Raw genomic sequence first — 18,368 nt, 5'->3', positions numbered from 1 at the left:
ATGGTTCCAGCAGGGGGACTTGGTGTCATATTTAAATTCATCAATTTCTCTGTTGGTACTTTTCGGTACACTTTGTTCGTCAGAGAAATTGACTTGAGGTGAACGAATTCCGGAACGCGAAGGGTAGGTAAGTCCTGTCAAATTTTATCCGAAGATAAAAGCTATCAAGTTTGATACAAGATATGTTTTTAAGTTCTGCATTAAAAATACAATATGTTGATAGTTTTGTCTTGAAAATATTGAGAGAAAAACTGAAGTTTAAGATTGTTTAACAAACAATCCCCACTTTTCAGAAGGTACCCCCACTCCAATTCCCCGACGATTTTGTGATTAGGAATGAAACTACTAGATTATTTCATAATTTTTCAAAAATTTACAACTGTGCATATGTTATGCTGTTAACCATGCTATTTGTCATTAGAAATTCCAAAAAAAAAATCCACGAATGTTTCTAAAATTGCTTGTATTATTGCTCTTAGATATGAAAGAATTGAAACTGATATGGTATGCAATACTATAATAAAGAATTATATTTTAGAAAAAATCACGGAAAAAGGATTCCGAAATTCTCGGAAACGTTTTTGAAAATTGTTTGGAGAATTCCGAAATACTCGGAAACGTTTTCGAAACTTTCATGAACCACAGCTGCACAGAATACTCAGAAACATTTCTGGAAATTACGGAAAGAGGATTCCGAAATACTCAGAAACGTTTCTGAAAATTACAGAAAGAGGATTCCGAAATACTCAGACACGTTTCTGGACATTACAGAAAGAAGATTCCGAAATACTCAGAAACGTTTTTGAAACTTTCATGAACCACAGCTGCACGATATACTCAGAAACGTTTCCGGATTTTTTTTACAGTGTAGTTACGCATTTGAAAAAGCCTTTCTTCACAGTCGTCGGAAGTCTCCAAGACGCTCGCCGTGTTATTTATACCACTAAAAAGCAAAAAATAAATTACTTTCAAAAAAAAAAACAACCGCCTTCAAAAAATACCCAGGAACTAAAAAGCAGAAAATAACTGATTACACTTACATTCTATTTCCTACCCAAACATAGAAATGAAATTTATTTTACATTTCCAGTACAAAAATCAACTAAACTAAACACCGAATTATAAAATAAACACTGATTTAAATTTCTATACGATGAATTATTTTAAATACCTAACTAATTATATACGATCTCTTAATTTTTAATAACCTTTTGAAGTCGGGGCCTCCTATAAACTACTACCTAACGTAACTGAGTAGGTTTAGTTTTAAAGACTAATTTCGCGTATAGTTAAATTAGTGTTTAATTCATGATTCGGTGGGTTGTCAGTTACGTTGTTGTTATACGTAGTTGTTTATAGGAGGCCCCGACTTCAAAAGGTTATTAAAAATTAAGAGATCGTATATAATTAGTTTGGTATTTACACTCTAAGACAAAAAAAAGTTGCACCATGAAGGAAGTCTTAGAATACAATGACATTTGGAAGGTATGTTAAGTGTATATGGAAGAGTAAATGATTAGAAAATGAGAACGATATAAGCAAAATTTATTGAACAACATACACAAAATGGGTAACATTCAGTATGGGGTATGGCCGCCATTATTCCGAATACAACATGCTAATCGTCTTGCTAACGAATCGTACAGGTTCTTAATGAAGTCCTGTGGTAGTCTATCCCATGCTGCTTTAACTTTGTTACGGAGTTCCGGCAGATTTCGAGGTACGGGTGGAGTGTTGACATCTCGTCCCATGGCATCCCACACATTCTGGATTGGGGACAGGTCTGGTGAATATGCCGGCCACTCCATGCTGTCTAGGCCTTGAAGACAAGCTCTAGAGACGGCAGCAATATGGGGTCGAGCGTTGTCTTGTTGGAATAGCGGCTGAACACGGGTGCTCAGGAATGGCAAAGCAACTGGCTGCAGGATCTCTTGAACGTAACGTTGGCCGGTCAAAGCACCATTAATGAACACTAGAGGTGATTTTGCATCATATGCAATTGCGCCCCACACCATGACACCAGGTCTCGTGGACGTATGACGCTGTACAATAAACCGTAAATCTTGGCGCTGACCACGTTGCCTCCACACGCGGATTCCATTGTCGTCTCCACCAAGACAGAAGCGGGACTCGTCAGTGAAGACTACGCGATACCATTCGACGCTCCATGTCAGTCTTGTACGGCACCATTCCAATCTTTTCCGACGATGCAATGCTGTTAATGGCAGTCGTCGTAACGGTCTACGTGAGCGCAGTCCCACGTCGTGCAGCCGTCGGCAAATGGTGCGACCACTTATTGGCTGATTGATGGAAGGTCCCACAGCCCGTTGGATGTCTGCAACTGTGCTGGTTGGATCGTTATGAGCTTGCCTTACGAGCCTCCGGTCCTCCCTCGGTACGGTTTGTCTCGGCCTCCCTGAGCCTGGTTGACGCTGATATGTGCCTTGTTGAGTCCACTGCCGCCAAATGCGTGCAACAGTAACATCAGTGTAACCAACGTGCTGTGCTATCCGTCGAAATGACCATCCAGCTTCTCGGAGTCCAATTATGCGACCCCTTTCGAACACTCCTGGTTGCGTAAATTGCTTGCGAACTTTATTTCGAGGCATAATCCAATGTTAAACGACGTAACTAACAAATCAGATTGAGTTAAATTAAAATTGCTGCTCCACTGGACGCCCTTATATAGCTGGTCTTGCGCTGTGCTTAGGGCCACCCTGCGCGCGTTTCTGCGCAACCCTAACCTGGAAATTTAATCATTTGCATATCTTAGGCAGAAGAACCATCCCTCCAAATTTCATTCACATCGGTCCACACCTTCCTGGTGCAACTTTTTTTTTTTTTTTGTCTTAGAGTGTAAAATAATTCATCGTATAGTAATTTAAATCACTGTTTATTTAATAATTCGGTGTTTAGTTTAGTTGATTTTTGTACTGGAAATGTAAAATAAATTTCATTTCTATGTTTGGGTAGGAAATAGAATTTAAGTGTAATCACAGTTATTTTTTGCTTTTTAGTTCCTGAGTATTTTTTGAAGGCGGTTTTTTTTTTAATTTAAAAGTAATTTTTCAAAACTTGAAAATGTCCATTTACATTCATCTGCCTCAAATCATTTAGTTGCAAAAGCATTTTGTGAGGCTAAATTTAACGTTGTCGCGTTTTAAATTAAAAACTAAGAAAAAAAAAGGAAACTAATTTGAATTTTGAAATTTTGATTTCAAATTATGTTTTTCGCGATCACGAGTTTCGCCAGGACCCTACTCATTCAAGTTATTATTTCTAGAAACGGTTTCTGTCCCCTCACGTCTGGCCCTCCTCCTGGGCGGTTACGTGTGTAAGTTGTGTGTGTGTGTGTGTGTGTAGGCGTGCGTGCATGTGTAAGCTAGAATTGTGTGTGTGCGTAGACCTGCATGTATGCACATAGGCATTAGTGTATGTGTGTAAAGGTGGGTAGGAGGGTGCCAGCGTGCATATTTGTAAAGGCGCGCGTGTGTGTGAGTGTGTATGAGCACACGTGTGTGTAGGACATGCACGCCACTGGATTCCGGGGGTCAGTGGTCAGGACCAGAGGAGGCGCGCCTGCAGATACTGATGGGCAGCGGCTCTGCAGAGGCCCCTGGTCCATGCAGAAAATGGAACCGGACGCCAAGGACAGTCAAATGAGAACAATAAGCAATCATGATTGCTCAAAAATTAAGTAATGATGCAATTATGTGTTACAGTGGTGGTCAGAATTGTAAGGACAGCAGAAAATTGCACAGAAAAAAGTTATTTATGGAATAATTCAGTGAAATTTATATGCAAAGTGCCTCTTTATGCTAGAAATCGTTGCGGAAAGCAGAATATTTAAAAGCATAAAATATAAATTTTTATAAAAAATTGACACAGTTCAAACTGGACAAAATTAGAAGGACAATGAGCATTTTGTCCTGAAAAACTCTAATCAATATTGTTACAAATTCTGTAAATTGTAATTATTTTTGTGATTAATTTGTCGTAATCTAGCTAAATTAGGCGTTTACTAAATTATCTTTCAACTAAAATTATTGTAGTAACGTAACCTGTAAATAGTTTCCCGTAATGAATATACAGCCCCTATACATTCGGCTGAAGTATACGGTCTCCTATTTTTCATTGATAAAATTTGTGAATGAAAGAAATAAGAAAGTATAGAACGGTGTAGCATTTTCTGGAATAGTTGAGAGGTCTCTTTCGGTGTGTATAAAAAGCCGTTACGCATGATAAAAAGTGAGTTTCGATTGAGAATTTGTACTGAGAGTGCATTAGCTCTGTTTATTGCGAGGCATTTCGCTGTGTTGTTTTTCGTATTTCGATGTAAATACGTGTGTAACCGTTGAGTTTACGGTGTTGATTGATATTTGCTTAATTGCTGATGATTAATTTAGCAGTTGTTAACGATCTTTCCTGTACATAGTGTAAATAAATCTCCTGTGTGTTCTCAAGAACTGTTTCTTCATTTCAAGAAAGTTGAAGTCGCACCGGATCCGTTAAAATTTTGGCGCCCAACGTGTTGCTTCTTCAGGACTTTCTTGGAGTAAGTGTGACTTTGGACTTTATTTTTTTATGGTGATTGCTCGCGCAATGGATGACCAATTAAAACAACTTCTGGAAGCAATTAATGCTGTGAAAAGTGACTTGACTGAAAGTTTTGCGGCTAATCAAGAACAATTAAAAAATGATATGGCGGCTAATCAAGACCAATTAAAAAATGAATCGACTGCAAATCAAGTACAATTGAAAAATGAATTGGCGGCTAATCAAGAACAATTGAAAAAAAATGATTCGGCGACTAACCAAGAACAGTTAAATAGTGATTTAACTGCTAAAATTACTACAAGTCAAGATGAAATACAAAGTGACCTAACGTCGATGAAAACCATGATGGAGAATCAACTATCCGCCATGAGAGATAAAGTCAATGCTCTGGACGAAAAATTTGATACTGTGGAAGAGCGCATCGCCAATGTGGAAAATAAGTTAGAAGAAGAAGACAAGAAATTTTCTGCATTTAAAGGAAGAAATAATTAAGGACATGGAAAGGAGATTGGCGACCGCGGAAAGCAGCTCTGTACAGTTTGGCGCTCCCACATCGGTTGCTCGACCGTCCATTAAACTGGTCACATTTGATGGGAAAACTTCGTGGCAGGTTTACAAAACTTAATTCATGATAGTGGCGGAAGCGAACGGATGGGACACCGCTACCAAGGCCTGCCATCTTGCAGCATCCCTGAGAGGTGACGCAGCGGACGTTCTTCAAACATTTCCGGACAGCCCAGCGTCTGGATTTCGCCGCCCTCACATCTGCGTTGGAGCTTCGCTTCGGTGAGAAGTGCCAGAAAGATTTCAGCCGACTCTAGTTGAAGTCCCGTTTCCAGAAAACCGGGGAAACCCTGCAAGAGCTTGCTGCGGACGTCGAGAGACTGTCTCATCTTGCTTTTTGCGACTGTCCTGCGGATGTTCGAGACAACCTGGCACTCAACTACTACATCAACGGGGTTCGAGATCCAGAAATCCAGAAAGCTCTACGGATGGCGGATGTCAAAGACCTGAATTCTGCTGTTGTGTATATGCGATGAAGTTGGAGGCCGCCCAGCAAGTAACGCGCAAGGATCGCCATTCAATCCGTGGCGTGAAAACTGATGAGTCTGATCCGGTTTCGTCACGTTTCGCTGAACTTGAAAAGCAAATAAAAGAAATTGCAGGAACCCTCAAAAGGATTTCGGCTCCCAAGGACCAAAATCGACAACTACTTAAGTGTTGGAAATGTGGCGGCGAGGGTCACTTACGAAGAAACCGTGAAGCTCGCCAAGAAACCAGAGGGAAGGGCACCTCTTCCTCTCAGGTCCAGGAAAACTAAGCCATGGCAATCTCGCGGGGCGGAGGTCGCCAAATTTGAATGAGCCCCATCTTAAGGTTTTCCAGATTTCATCGACGAGTGGCGGCAGTAATGGACTGTTTGTTTACGCATATGTAAACGGGCTTCCCTGCGAACTTATTATTGACACTGGAGCCAATGTTACAATCATTAGAACAGATGTGGCTCGTCAATTTGGACTCAACATTCTATGGACGCCGCCCCGCGTTACCCTCCAAACTGTGACAGGTGACAAGATCGAGATTGAAGGTAAAGTAAACTTAGAAATTGTATTTGGAAATGCCACTTACCATCATACGGCATTCGTTGCTGATATCACGGACCCCTTCATTCTCGGATTGGACTTTTTAAAGAAGTATGACTTCAACCTCGACTTCAAGAATAATGAGCTGCACTCGACGAGAGAAGACATAGCCGTTTTCCCCGCAGAAAGTGATGTAAAGTCCGCTCATCAAATAATAGCCCAAACAGATTTATCGATTCCCTCAAGGTCAGAATCACTGATACCTGGCTCCATTGAAGAAAACAACAGCTTTAGATTCGACCTCATTGAATACCCTAACCTAAACAATAACCTAAAAGGAGTGCTGGTAGCATTTACGCTTGTGGACCTTTCTAAGGATGTAATTCCTGTGAGAGTCGCCAACGTGAGTGAAAGGCCAAGGAATATCCGAAAAGGTGAAATGTTGGCAACTTGTACTCCAGTAAACTGCATCATTAGAAGAATCAATTCCCCCGAGACTGTGTCTTCTGAGTCCTTGATATCGAAGTTAATTGGGAGTGCGCCGTTATCGAAAGATCAAAGAACTGCTGCGGAACAATTGGTGGACGACTTCAAGCATCTGTTTTCATCTACATCGGAGGATGTGGGCCGGACGAATTTAACGCAGCATAGGATCTACACTGGAGAACACCCACCTATTAAACAGCATCCAAGACGACTACCGTTCGCCAAGAAGGAAGAGGTTGAGACCCTCCTGAAAGAGATGCAGGAGAATGATGTCATCGAACCCTCGTCCAGTCCTTAGGCCTCTCCCATCGTCTTGGTCCGAAAGAAAGATGGCTCCACCAGATTTTGTGTCGATTACCGACGGCTGAATGAAATCACCAAGAAAGACAGTTCCACGGATAGACGACACCTTGGACACTCTTTCCGGACACAAGTGCTTTTCGACACTGGACTTGAAGAGCGGCTACTGGCAGGTTGAGATACACCCTGATGACCGAGAAAAGACAGCGTTTACAACTGGACAAGGCTTATGGCAGTTTAAAGTGATGCCCTTCGGCCTCTGCAGTGCACCAGCTACGTTCGAGCGTTTTATGGAGACAGTGTTAAGAGGACTCTCTTACGAATCCTGTCTGGTCTATTTAGACGATATCATCATCGTGGGACGTAGCTCCGAAGAACATCTGGCTAATCTTAGGAAAGTGCTTCAGAAGCTTAAGGAAGCCAATCTGAAGTTAAGTCCGTCCAAATGTAATTTGTTCCGCCGGGAAGTGAACTACCTTGGTCACATCATTTCTTCTGAAGGTGTACAAACCGATCCAGAAAAGGTATCTACGGTCAAGAGTTGGAGTCGTCCCGAAAACATCCATCAGCTGCGAAGTTTCCTGGGGATCTGCACGTACTACAGGAAGTTTGTGAAGGGTTTTTCCAACATTGCACAACCTTTGCATAAGCTGGCGGAGAGCAAGTAAAAGTTTGAATGATCCAAAGAATGCGAAGCATTTCTACGACTGAAGGAGGCTTTCACATCAACGCCTATTCTCTCATATCCTCAGCCTGGAAAATCCTTCATCCTCGACACTGATGCGAGCCACGAGGGCATCGGAGCTGTTTTGTCCCAAGAAACTGACGGCAATGAACATGTCATCGCTTACTGGAGCAAATGCTTATCAAAGTCGGAGCGAAATTACTGCGTCACCAGAAAGGAGTTACTGGCCATAGTGAAAGCTGTAGAACACTTCCATCATTACCTCTACAGCCGAAAATTTCTGCTTCTGACGGATCATGCCTCGTTAACTTGGCTTTTGAACTTCAAAAATCCGGAAGGCCAGATAGTCAGGTGGATGCAGCGGCTCCAGGAATATGACATGGAGATCAAGCACCGAAAACGGTTGTCTCACGGTATTGCAGACGCTTTATCAAGCAGACCCTGTCCTGAGAACTGCCACTATTGTTCCCGAATCGAGAAACAGTATGGAACGACTAGCCCTACTGCCTATCAGGTGACAGTGACTTCAACATCATCAGAACCTGATCCATGGAGTGACGACCAAGTTCGAAAAGATCAACTTGAAGACCCCGACATAAAACCAATTTTGGAGTTCATGGAAAGTGACAGTAGCTGGCAGGACGTTTCCATCTTCAGTCCTGCAACAAAAAGATACTGGGCTTTATAGAACTCACTCCATTTACGGAACGGCGTACTGTACCGAAAATGGGAATCTGATGACGGCAAAACATCTAGGTTGCAATTACTACTTCCCCGATCAAGGATTTCAGATGTTCTGAAAGAAATACATAGTAGTGCGACTGGAGGACATTTTGGTGTCTTGAAAACCCTAAATAAAGTTCGGGAGCGCTTCTTCTGGAGCAAGGCGAAGGATGACGTAGAGAAGTAGTGTCATTCTTGTGACGCCTGTGCTGCTCGTAAAAGACCGAAGAAAAGAAGCAGAGGGAAGCTACATCTGTACAACGTTGGAGTTCCTTTCGAAAGAATTGGGATCGACATCCTGGGTCCTCTACCAAGAACTGCTGATGGGAACAAATACATTCTTGTTTCCATCGACTATTTCACCAAATGGCCCGAAGCGTATCCCATTCCTGATCAAGAAGCTACCACCGTTGCAGAGACTCTAGTCCAACATTGGATCTCGAGATATGGAGCACCTCTGCAGATTCATTCCGATCAAGGGAGGAATTTTATCTCTGCTGTGTTTAAGAGCCTATGTCAAATTCTCGGAATTGAGAAAACTAGAACAACACCACTACACCCACAATCGGACGGCATGGTGGAGAGATTTAACCGCACAATCCTGAATAATCTCTCGCTTATGGTCTCCAGAAATAAACAGGATTGGGACAAGAAGCTACCTTTGTTCCTGCTGGCCTACCGCAGTGCTGTCTACGAGACTACTGGATATGCCCCATCTCAGATGCTCTTCGTACGAGAGCTTCGGCTACCTTGTGATCTCGTCTTCGGTCGTCCTCTGGATGCGCCTTCATCGCCTGAGGAGTACATCCAGGATCTCCAGGCCCGGTTGGAAGACGTTCATAACTTCGCACGAGAGCAAATCAACATCGCGGCGGAGAAGATGAAGACCCGATACGACACAAGGTCTACTGGACATGAATTCAACGAAGGCGACAAAGTTTGGTTATGGAATCCCATCCGACGGAAAGGTCTTTCACCCAAATTGCAGTCGCATTAGGATGGACCCTACAAAGTCCTTAACCGACTGAATGACGTCGTAGTGAGGATCCAAAAATCACCTAATGCAAAACCTAGGGTTGTACATTATGATCGGTTAGCCCCATATTATGGCCATAGTTCAGGAGTATTACATAAACAACCATGGTTGCTAACATACAAGTAGTAGATAATTTTTTTGCTTTTAATGCTTAGTAATATTTCTTGTTGTTATTGTGTTTCCTATGCATTATTGGTTATTATTTAATGTGTGTATTTGTGAACTTGTGATAGAAGTTTGACACCCTTTCTGGGGATTGTACTGCCCGGGACGTGCAGTCCTTAGGAAGGGGGCAATGTTACAAATTCTGTAAATTGTAATTATTTTTGTGATTAATTTGTCGTAATCTAGCTAAATTAGGGGTTTACTAAATTATCTTTCATCTAATATTACTGTAGTAACGTAACCTGTAAATAGTGAATATACAGCCCTTATACATTCGGCTGAAGTATACAGTCCCCTATTTTTCATTGATAAAATTTGTGAATGAAAGAAATAAGAAAGTGTAGAACGGTGTAGCATTTTCTGGAATAGTTGAGAGGTCTCTTTCGGTGTGTATAAAAAGCCGTTACGCATGATAAAAAGTGAGTTTCGATTGTGAATTTGTACTGAGAGTGTATTAGCTCTGTTTGTTGCGAGGCATTTCGCTTTGTTTTTCGTATTTCGATGTAAATACGTGTGTAATCGTTGAGTTTACGGTGTTAATTGATATTTGCTTAACTGCTGATGATTAATTTAGCAGTTGTTAACGATCTTTCCTGTACATAGTGTAAATAAATCTTCTGTGTGTTCTCAAGAACTGTTTCTTCATTTCACGAAAGTTGAAGTCGCACCGGATCCGTTACAATATTTTCCCCTTTCAAATCAGTAATTTCCCCCTTTTCTTCAATCACTTTCATCAGTCTTGAAGTCATGAAAGTTGAAGAACGTTCTTGAAAATTTTAATCCTGGTTTCTTTGATGGAGAAAATATGTTCTTGCTTGTTTCAACATTGAATGCCCTTATTTCAATCTTCTGGTTCCAGAATGCCTCGCAAAGTTGCCATCAGTGGCGGATACAGCCGGCGGGCAACCGGACAGTTGCCCGGTGGGCCGGTCATGCTGCGGGCCGACCAACTAACAGCAAAGTATTTCGGACCTGTCTACTAACAGCAAAGTATTTCGGGCCTGCCTACTAACAGCAAATTATTTCGGGCTTGTTTACCAACAGCAAATTATTTCAGGCCTGTCTACTAACAGCAAATTATTTCGGGTCTGTCTACTAACAGCAAAATGAAAATTATCGCTCATGTGTTTAGAAGAACGCAAATTCGCAAAACACAGCCTCAGCTCCTCTTTACGCATGGGCTAAAGCTTGCGGGTGGAGGGAGGCAGGGCCGTCACCAAGAAGGGGGAGGTGTCTGAAATGGGGCTGCCCAGGGCCAGATTACCACACTGGCTAACTAGGCCTAGGCCTGGGACCCCTTGTTCCTAAGGTGTCCCAAATTTTTCAAAGAATTATGCTTAGCATTGCAACCATAGAAAAATACATGCATTTTTTTAAAAAAATAAAAAAATTATGACTTATTAATTGGAAAAAAAAATTTTTTAAACGGAATTTTTAATCATTCTGCCAGTGACGAATTTCCTTGGTCACGATTATGAGGAAGCCCAAAGGGGATTCATAAATACACATAAGTGATTCATACATAGTTGTGTGATTAGACAAAGAGACCTCCAAAAGTGCATTCGTGCTTTTAAAATGTAAATCAAACACTGCATAGCCTTCAGGGGGCCTCCAAATTAATGTGGGCCTAGAGCCTCACTTTTAGTTAGTTGGGCCCTGGAGCTGCCAATATATTTTTAGTGGTATAATAAAAAATAAATGAATAAATTAAAAAAAAAAAAAACAGGAAAACAGCGGTCGTAAATAGTTAAAATACTTTTGATTTCTTTGACGCTTTTCACGGCTTTGCCCGTAGTAGAAATTTAAAAGGTCATTTGGTTCGCCTGTATATTTACAAAAAATGGATGATGAATTTCTCGCCAGTTTGCTATGTTCATTTGGTCGCCCATGTTACGATTCCACGTTATGATAATTTCGTAATATATTCGTCCACATTGTGATGATTTGCTCGGTAAAATTTTCTTAAAATTGGAATAGAAAAAGAACAAAATTGAATTTTTGAAAAATCGCTTGGAGGTGCACATCTACAAACTAATTTTCTACCAAATTTCATGCAAATCGGCTGAACGGTCTAGGCGCTATGCGTGTCACAGAGATCAAGACATCCAGACAGAGAGACTTTCAGCTTTATTATTAGTAATAATGATGACAACTCACAATTGCTCTAAAATGCAACTAACAACAAGGGCCGACGTGAGGTCACGTGAGCTTGGTTGGAGAATAGAGGCCCGGCTCGGAATTGAACTCGTGCAGAGGGTAAAATATCCTAACGGTGAAAGGTGTAGAAGGGGGCCTGTGAAAAAAAAAATGACAATGTCATTTTTTTCCCCTTCTGTTCTCGGCGACCCTGTTTATAACAATTGAAATAAAAGTGACAAAATATTTTTTTTCCGTAAAATTATTTATAAACATGCAATTTTAAAATACCATTGAGGAGCATGAAAGACTCTACTAAGATTATTCAATCAAAGGCCAAAGGCCGCCGAAATGTGAGTTTCAAACATTTTTTGACGAAACATAAAGTATTCTGTACGCTGTACAAACTCACGACTCGCGATTTTGGGCCCCTTAGTGTAAAAAGAAAATAAGTTGATAAAAACCAATGTCGAAAGAATTCCGGTGGTCCCCAGAACCTCCTCCCCCCTCCTAATATCATTAAAGATTGTGTAAAATTAAAATTTTTGGGCTTCAATTTTGAATAACTTCATAAGAAAAGAGAGAACAACCGAATCCACTCCCGCAATAACATGGAATTCCAGTTTCGAAAATTTGCTGGAGGAAAGAAAGCACTCGAATCTCTCCCATTTTTTTAACATTCCCGAAGATGGTTTAAAATTGTGTTTTTAAATTAACCGTACCCAAAAATGTTCTGGGAAAGTGCCCTGTCCCCTCCTCTCTCTCGGCATCATCAATGAAGAACGTTTTAAATCTCGTTTTTAGTGCTTCAAATTCGAAAGTTTTCCGGGGTGAGCCTCCTGAAAACTCCTTTTCCTAACATCACTGATGTTCAGCAAAATTTTCGTTTTTGGAACTTAAGTTTCGAGTAACTGCCGGTGTCCTAGTCTTTACCAAAAAAGGCTTTTAAGACTTCAATTCGAAAATTTTCTGGTGGATGGCATTAGAATCTATATCGACTCAAAATCACCAATGATCTTCTAAAACTGCGTTTTCAGAGCTAATATTTTTTTAAAAATTTCAGAGGAAAGCCTCAGGAACCGCTCTTCATACAGGGCCGGATTAGCCATAGAGCAGAAGTAGCAAATGCTACGGGCCCCGCGCTTCTGGGGGCCCAGCGCCGTGAGAAAAAATTCCAGAAAAAAAACTACTTTTAACTTTTTAAATTTCTCTCTACCTTTCTCTTTTAGTTATAGTTAACTTTTCTAAATGCTCAGGTAAATTAAAAATCTTATTTTTTCGATAGATTGCTTTCCAGAAATTTCTCCCAATTGAAGTCTTAAAAACGCAATTGGTCAGAAAAGTTTCAAAACTGACCTAAAAATTACAATTTTAGGCAAAGTTTGGAGAACGGAAAATTGGGTTTTTTCTGGATTTTTTTTTTTTTCTTTTTTCAAAATAAAGTGAATTTTAAGGTATCTTAGGAAATTTTAAGGAGTTAGGGTCCAAAAACTTTCAGCAATTCAAGCCTCAAAAAAAAAAAAAAAGTTTTAGTTGTTTCATAAAAATAGAGGAAAAGGGAAGGGGTTCTTTCCTGAAATTGTGCTCAAAACTGAAGTCAATTTCAGGCTATCTTTGGGAGGAAAGGGTTTGAGGGATCGACCCATGGTATAGCTGAAAATAAAATTTCAAGCTATCTGGGAAGATTACAGAAATGGATGAGGGTATGAACTCCCCCAGAAACAATTCTGTCTTCAAGTATCAAACCATGATTATAGATTATCACTGGAGATGTTATCGGGGGCAGGGGGGATACGGGTTTGCTTCGCAAAATGTTAGAAACTGAAACTTTCAAGACGCAGGTTCTTTAGATCTAATTTTAGGTAAAGAGTGATGCTTTGGAGCCTTTTCTCCCGAATGTTGAGAAGCTAGGGAAGTAGGTGGGTATTCTCCTTTGGAGTTTTTTTGAAATTTTGAAATCGAGATGGTTTAAGGGCTTCTTCGGAATTTTTCGGAATTTAGGCTTTAAAAACTCAAATTTAAGCAATTTTTGTTGATAGAAGAGAAGGAGGATGCTGAAGTTCTTAAAGCACAAATCCTAAAAACACATTTTAAGGCTCTCTTTGGTGATGTTAGACAAGAGAAGGAAAAGGGTTACCATCCAGAAATTGTTTAAACGTGCTTTCTTCTTAAAGCTTTCTAAATTGGAGTCCTGAAAAGGTAATTATTAGTCATTCTAAACTCTTTTTGGTTACTTAATTAATGTCAATTCTTCACCCTCAAAATTTTCCTCCCGTGACACGAGCCGTAGATCTGGCACTGTAAACAACAATGAGCAGAATTAAGAGATCATGATAGAAGAAAAGAAAAAGATTCTGAGACTTCACACTTATGCTGAGCGAAATAAATGAGTTGTTAAGAGAATATTATTTTTTGATGAACTAAAATAATTATGTGTAGAAGAAGGACTTTAAATATCGTATTTATTTTTTTCTGAGTGGGAGGGAAATAAAAAGCTGCCACTCATGCCCCGAACCTAACCAATTTATTTTGAATCATGAAAGGTAGCCGAAAACTTTTTTTATTCAAACTTGATATTCAGAAAAATTCAGGAAGAAAATTGTTTAACATAATCGAAAACCCGCTAAAACTGCTTTCTGGAACTTCAGTTTCGAAAAATTTCCATGGGTGTAATCTCGAGCCCTCCCCCCCCCCCTCCTCTGATATCGTCCTATAACGTCTTCTAATAAAGTGGCCTACAAATGCGTATTTTGGACTGTAATTTCAAAAATTTCAATGGGAGCATACCTCTCCCCGTCTCCCCCTCCAACATTGTTAACAATGCTCTAAAATTTACTTTTAAGACTTAAACTTCGAAAATTTTCCGGGTTGTCTCGGAGAGTGCTTAAACCGAACCGAACCCGTACCGAAACGTAACCCGCAATGGCCGGCCTATCTATCACGTTTTCACAACTTCACTTTCGAGAAATTTCCAGGGGATGACTTTCGCGAACTCCGCCCCAAAATCACCAAAGGTCGTAAAAAAACACCATTTCAGAGTATATAATTTCAAGAATTTTTGCTTAAAATTGTGTTTTTAGATTAATAACAGATAATAAATTCAAAAATTTTCCAATGGGACCCTCCTTGAACACCACTCTTTCCTCTCTCTACAACATCATTAAGGATAATTTACAGTTTTATTTAAGACTTCAATTTTAAAAAACTGGCTGAAGAGTCGCTGTGAAGCCAAATTTTTTCCTTTGATTTTACCTCAGATAGGATGCAATCACGTTCTTTGACTACAGTTTCTCCAAATAATAGCATCCGAATCTTCTTTTCCTGATATGATCAGGGGTCGTTAGAATTGAGTTTTTAGAATTGAAATATCGAAAATTTTCCGGGAGTAAGCCCCCGGACCCCCCCTCTCTTTATATCGTCCAAAAATTGAGTTTTTGGACTTAAAAGTTAAAAACATTTAGTAACGAGAAGACGAGGGGCAACAGAAGGGGGTAATAACCATTCTAAAGCTCTAAAAGTATATCCACATTTATGTATGCATGCGTGTTATAAGTACACCTGCCGTCTCCATGAAGAAATGCTATATTGTTTACTATATCATTCGAAAACGAGGGCCCCTTGGAAACATTTGCTACGGGCCCCGCGCTGGCTTAATCCGGCCCTGTCTTCATAGCATATACTCGAAGATAATTTAAAATTCTGTTTTTGGATTTCCACTTCCGAAAAATTGCAGCAAGAGAAACCCTGAACCTACGCTCCCCTAACATCACCAAATATTGTCTAAAATTGAGTTTTTAAGACTACAATTTCGGAAATTTTCCGGGGGAGAGGCCCCCTGGACCCCCCTGTTTCAGACTCAATGTTAATCTTTCCATTAAGTTTATATTGCAAATACTTTAATGACCCCCAGAAGCCAGAAAGCTAAGTCCACTCGCTCTCTTTGTATTGATACATGCATTTGAAAAAAAAAAATTAAGGGGCTGCCAAACTCATACCCGACTTCTCCCACCAGGTTTTTGGCCTCGTATCAAGTTTGGGGGTCGTCAGGGTGTGGCAGCATAAAAAAGGGAATGTTTATGACACGTCCCAGTAATGTATGTTTGTGTCGAGGAACCCATCACGTTCTAAGATGGCCCTAATCTTTAACCCATGAACATCGCTAGATCAGTTTCATAAAACAGGGCAATTAAGTTACTTGTTATGACTGCAGAAAAGGACATACTAGCCAAGCAGTGTTATCATTACGGAAATATTCAATCAAGTATAAAAATACTTGACTGGACAATTACAATCACAATTTTCCCCAAAAATAAGGTTTAGCTAATACTGTATCAATTTGTTCAACATTAAAGCGCAGAAGTGTTCCGATCTGTTAAATTTCGTTTAAATAAAGCATGTTTAATTGTTAAGAATAATTTCCTCATATTTAAGTGATATCCCAATCGTTAGGTAAAATTTAATATCTATAAGAGCTATGGGGCCGCTACATCTCCTAATGCCAGGGCCGATTTTTTCAACCAATCCGCCACTGGTTGCCATTAAACTTAGATTGGGACTTTTATCGAGCCAGTACAACAATTTCACGGAATAAGCATTAAACAATGATTTTGAGGTTTAAGAAACATGCAATTAGGAATTATCCTGCTGGAACCAATTATTTAAAATAGTAATTAATGGTGTTTTTGGTTTTACAAAACACTGCTCGGTACATCAACATCGCTCTTGGAATTCATACTTCCATGCACAAAAAGCATTGGTATATTTCCTTGAACCCTCAAACCTGTGGTGGGCCACCCCTTCTTTTTTTTTTTTTTTTTTTTTGCATTCTCAAACGTGTGCGCCATCGTTTTTTTCCCCCCACAAACAAACCAGTCAAACCAGTGAGTTTAAGGGGGGGGGGGGGAGTCCCGACTTCAAACTCCTTTGCGGCCTTGAATCTACCTCAACATCTTTTTTTATGAGCCCACAAACCAGTGCGTCCCTGGGTTCGCCTGTATATTTACAAATAATGTATAGTGAATTTTCTCTATAATTCACCATTGTGCCCTTGTTACGGTTCCACGTCATGATAATTTCGTAATTTACTCGTCCATCTTACGATAATTTTTTTTCTTAAAATTGGAATAGAAAAAGAACAAAATCGAATTTTCGAAAAATCGCTTCGAGATGCACATTCCCATGCTACAAACTAACTTTGTGCCAAGTTTCATGAAAATCGGAGGAACGGTCTAGGCGCTATGCGCATCACAGAGATCCTGACAGACAGAGATCCGAACAGAGATCCTGACAGACAGAGATCCGAACAGAGATCCTGACAGACAGAGATCCGAACAGAGATCCTGAGAGACAGAGAGACTTTCAGCTTTATTATTAGTAAAGATATTTATTTTCACAAACAATTGAAGACAGATGAAAGTCCTGTTATCCTCCAGTGTTGCCACATGGTCAAATCCAGATTTCCCCAATTCCCTTCCAACTTTTCCCCAAAAAGCGATGTTTTCTATCAAAATTCCTTAAATTCAAAAGCTATTTTTCCACTAATATTTTCAAAAAATGAGTCGAATTCCTCTGATATTTTTGTCTCTTGAAAAAAAAAATTTTTCCCCAAATAGCCAAATTTTCTTATAAAATTCCCCAACTTTTTTTTTCTTCCCATTTTCACTTTTTTTTTTTTTTTTTTGTCTTCTATCATTATCTTTTTTTATTTTTACTAATAATAAAGCTGAAAGTCTCTCTGTCCGAATCTCTCTCTCTCTCTCTCTGTCAGGATCTCTGTGACGCGCATAGCACCTAGATCGTTCGACCGATTTTCATGAAATTTGGCAAAGAATTAGTTTGTAGCACGGGGCTGTGCACCCTTAAGCACCCTTAATTCGATTTTTTTCTTTTTCTATTACAATTTTACGAACATTTTCCCGAGCAAAATTTTCATAAGATGGACGACTATATTACCAAGTTATCGTAATGCGGAACCGTGACGTGGGAAAACCAATTGGCGAGAAATTCATCATGCATTTTTTGTAAATATACAGGGGAACCAAAATACCTTTTAATTTTCTACTACGGGCAAAGCCATGCGTGTTCCATTAGTCATAAATACAAGAGCCTGACCGAAAGATAAGAAATAACCAAATATTTTCTTTCTATTTACTTACTCTGCTTCTGTATGTACATTTAAACTATGATTTTTGTATATCTAAGAACATTCTTCCTCACTTATTTTTGCCTGTTTCACGTATCAACTAGTTACTCACGCAGAACTATTAATGCGAATTCCGTAGCATAATATTCCACATAATGCGAAATGCCAATTCCATAAAGTTGAGCAAAGCTAAACCAACGCTTTTGGATACAATGTTTACTACCAGATGTCAACACGCGAATTTAAATACGAAAAAAATATTTTTTCCCCAGGTTTTCCCCAAGGAAAAAATTTTTCCCCCAAAGAATTCCCCTCAAAACCAGCTCAATGCTCAAAACCTCACTGCTCAAAACCCATTTCCCCAAAATTTCCCCAGAGAGCGCAAGATTTCCCCAAAATGAGGAAATTTCCCCCAATCTGGCAACACTCTTCTCCTCGTAGGCTACGGTTCTTCTGAACAGTGTCGCCATCTGGTTGAGAAAGCCATTACTGTTAATCACGTGATTTTTCTTTTCAACTTTCAGCGAATGAAATTCTCGCTTGAACGAGTAGCGA

The 18,368-nt window shown here is 39.9% G+C and overlaps 1 protein-coding gene across 1 annotated transcript in view; it reads left to right on the top strand.

Annotated features, from left to right (window-relative positions):
* The first annotated feature begins 1,449 nt into the window (after window positions 1-1,449).
* Window positions 1,450-18,368, top strand: part of LOC129216522 (uncharacterized) — a 53,303-nt gene continuing 36,384 nt past the window's right edge. The window contains exon 1 of the mRNA XM_054850736.1: window positions 1,450-1,485. Within this exon, the coding sequence (XP_054706711.1) occupies window positions 1,450-1,485 (36 nt within the window). The remainder of the gene's footprint in view (window positions 1,486-18,368) is intronic.

This window comes from Uloborus diversus, chromosome 2 (assembly GCF_026930045.1).
Source record: "Uloborus diversus isolate 005 chromosome 2, Udiv.v.3.1, whole genome shotgun sequence".
In the NCBI taxonomy this organism is placed as follows: domain Eukaryota; kingdom Metazoa; phylum Arthropoda; class Arachnida; order Araneae; family Uloboridae; genus Uloborus; species Uloborus diversus.
This window is presented reverse-complemented; position numbering and strand designations above follow the sequence as displayed.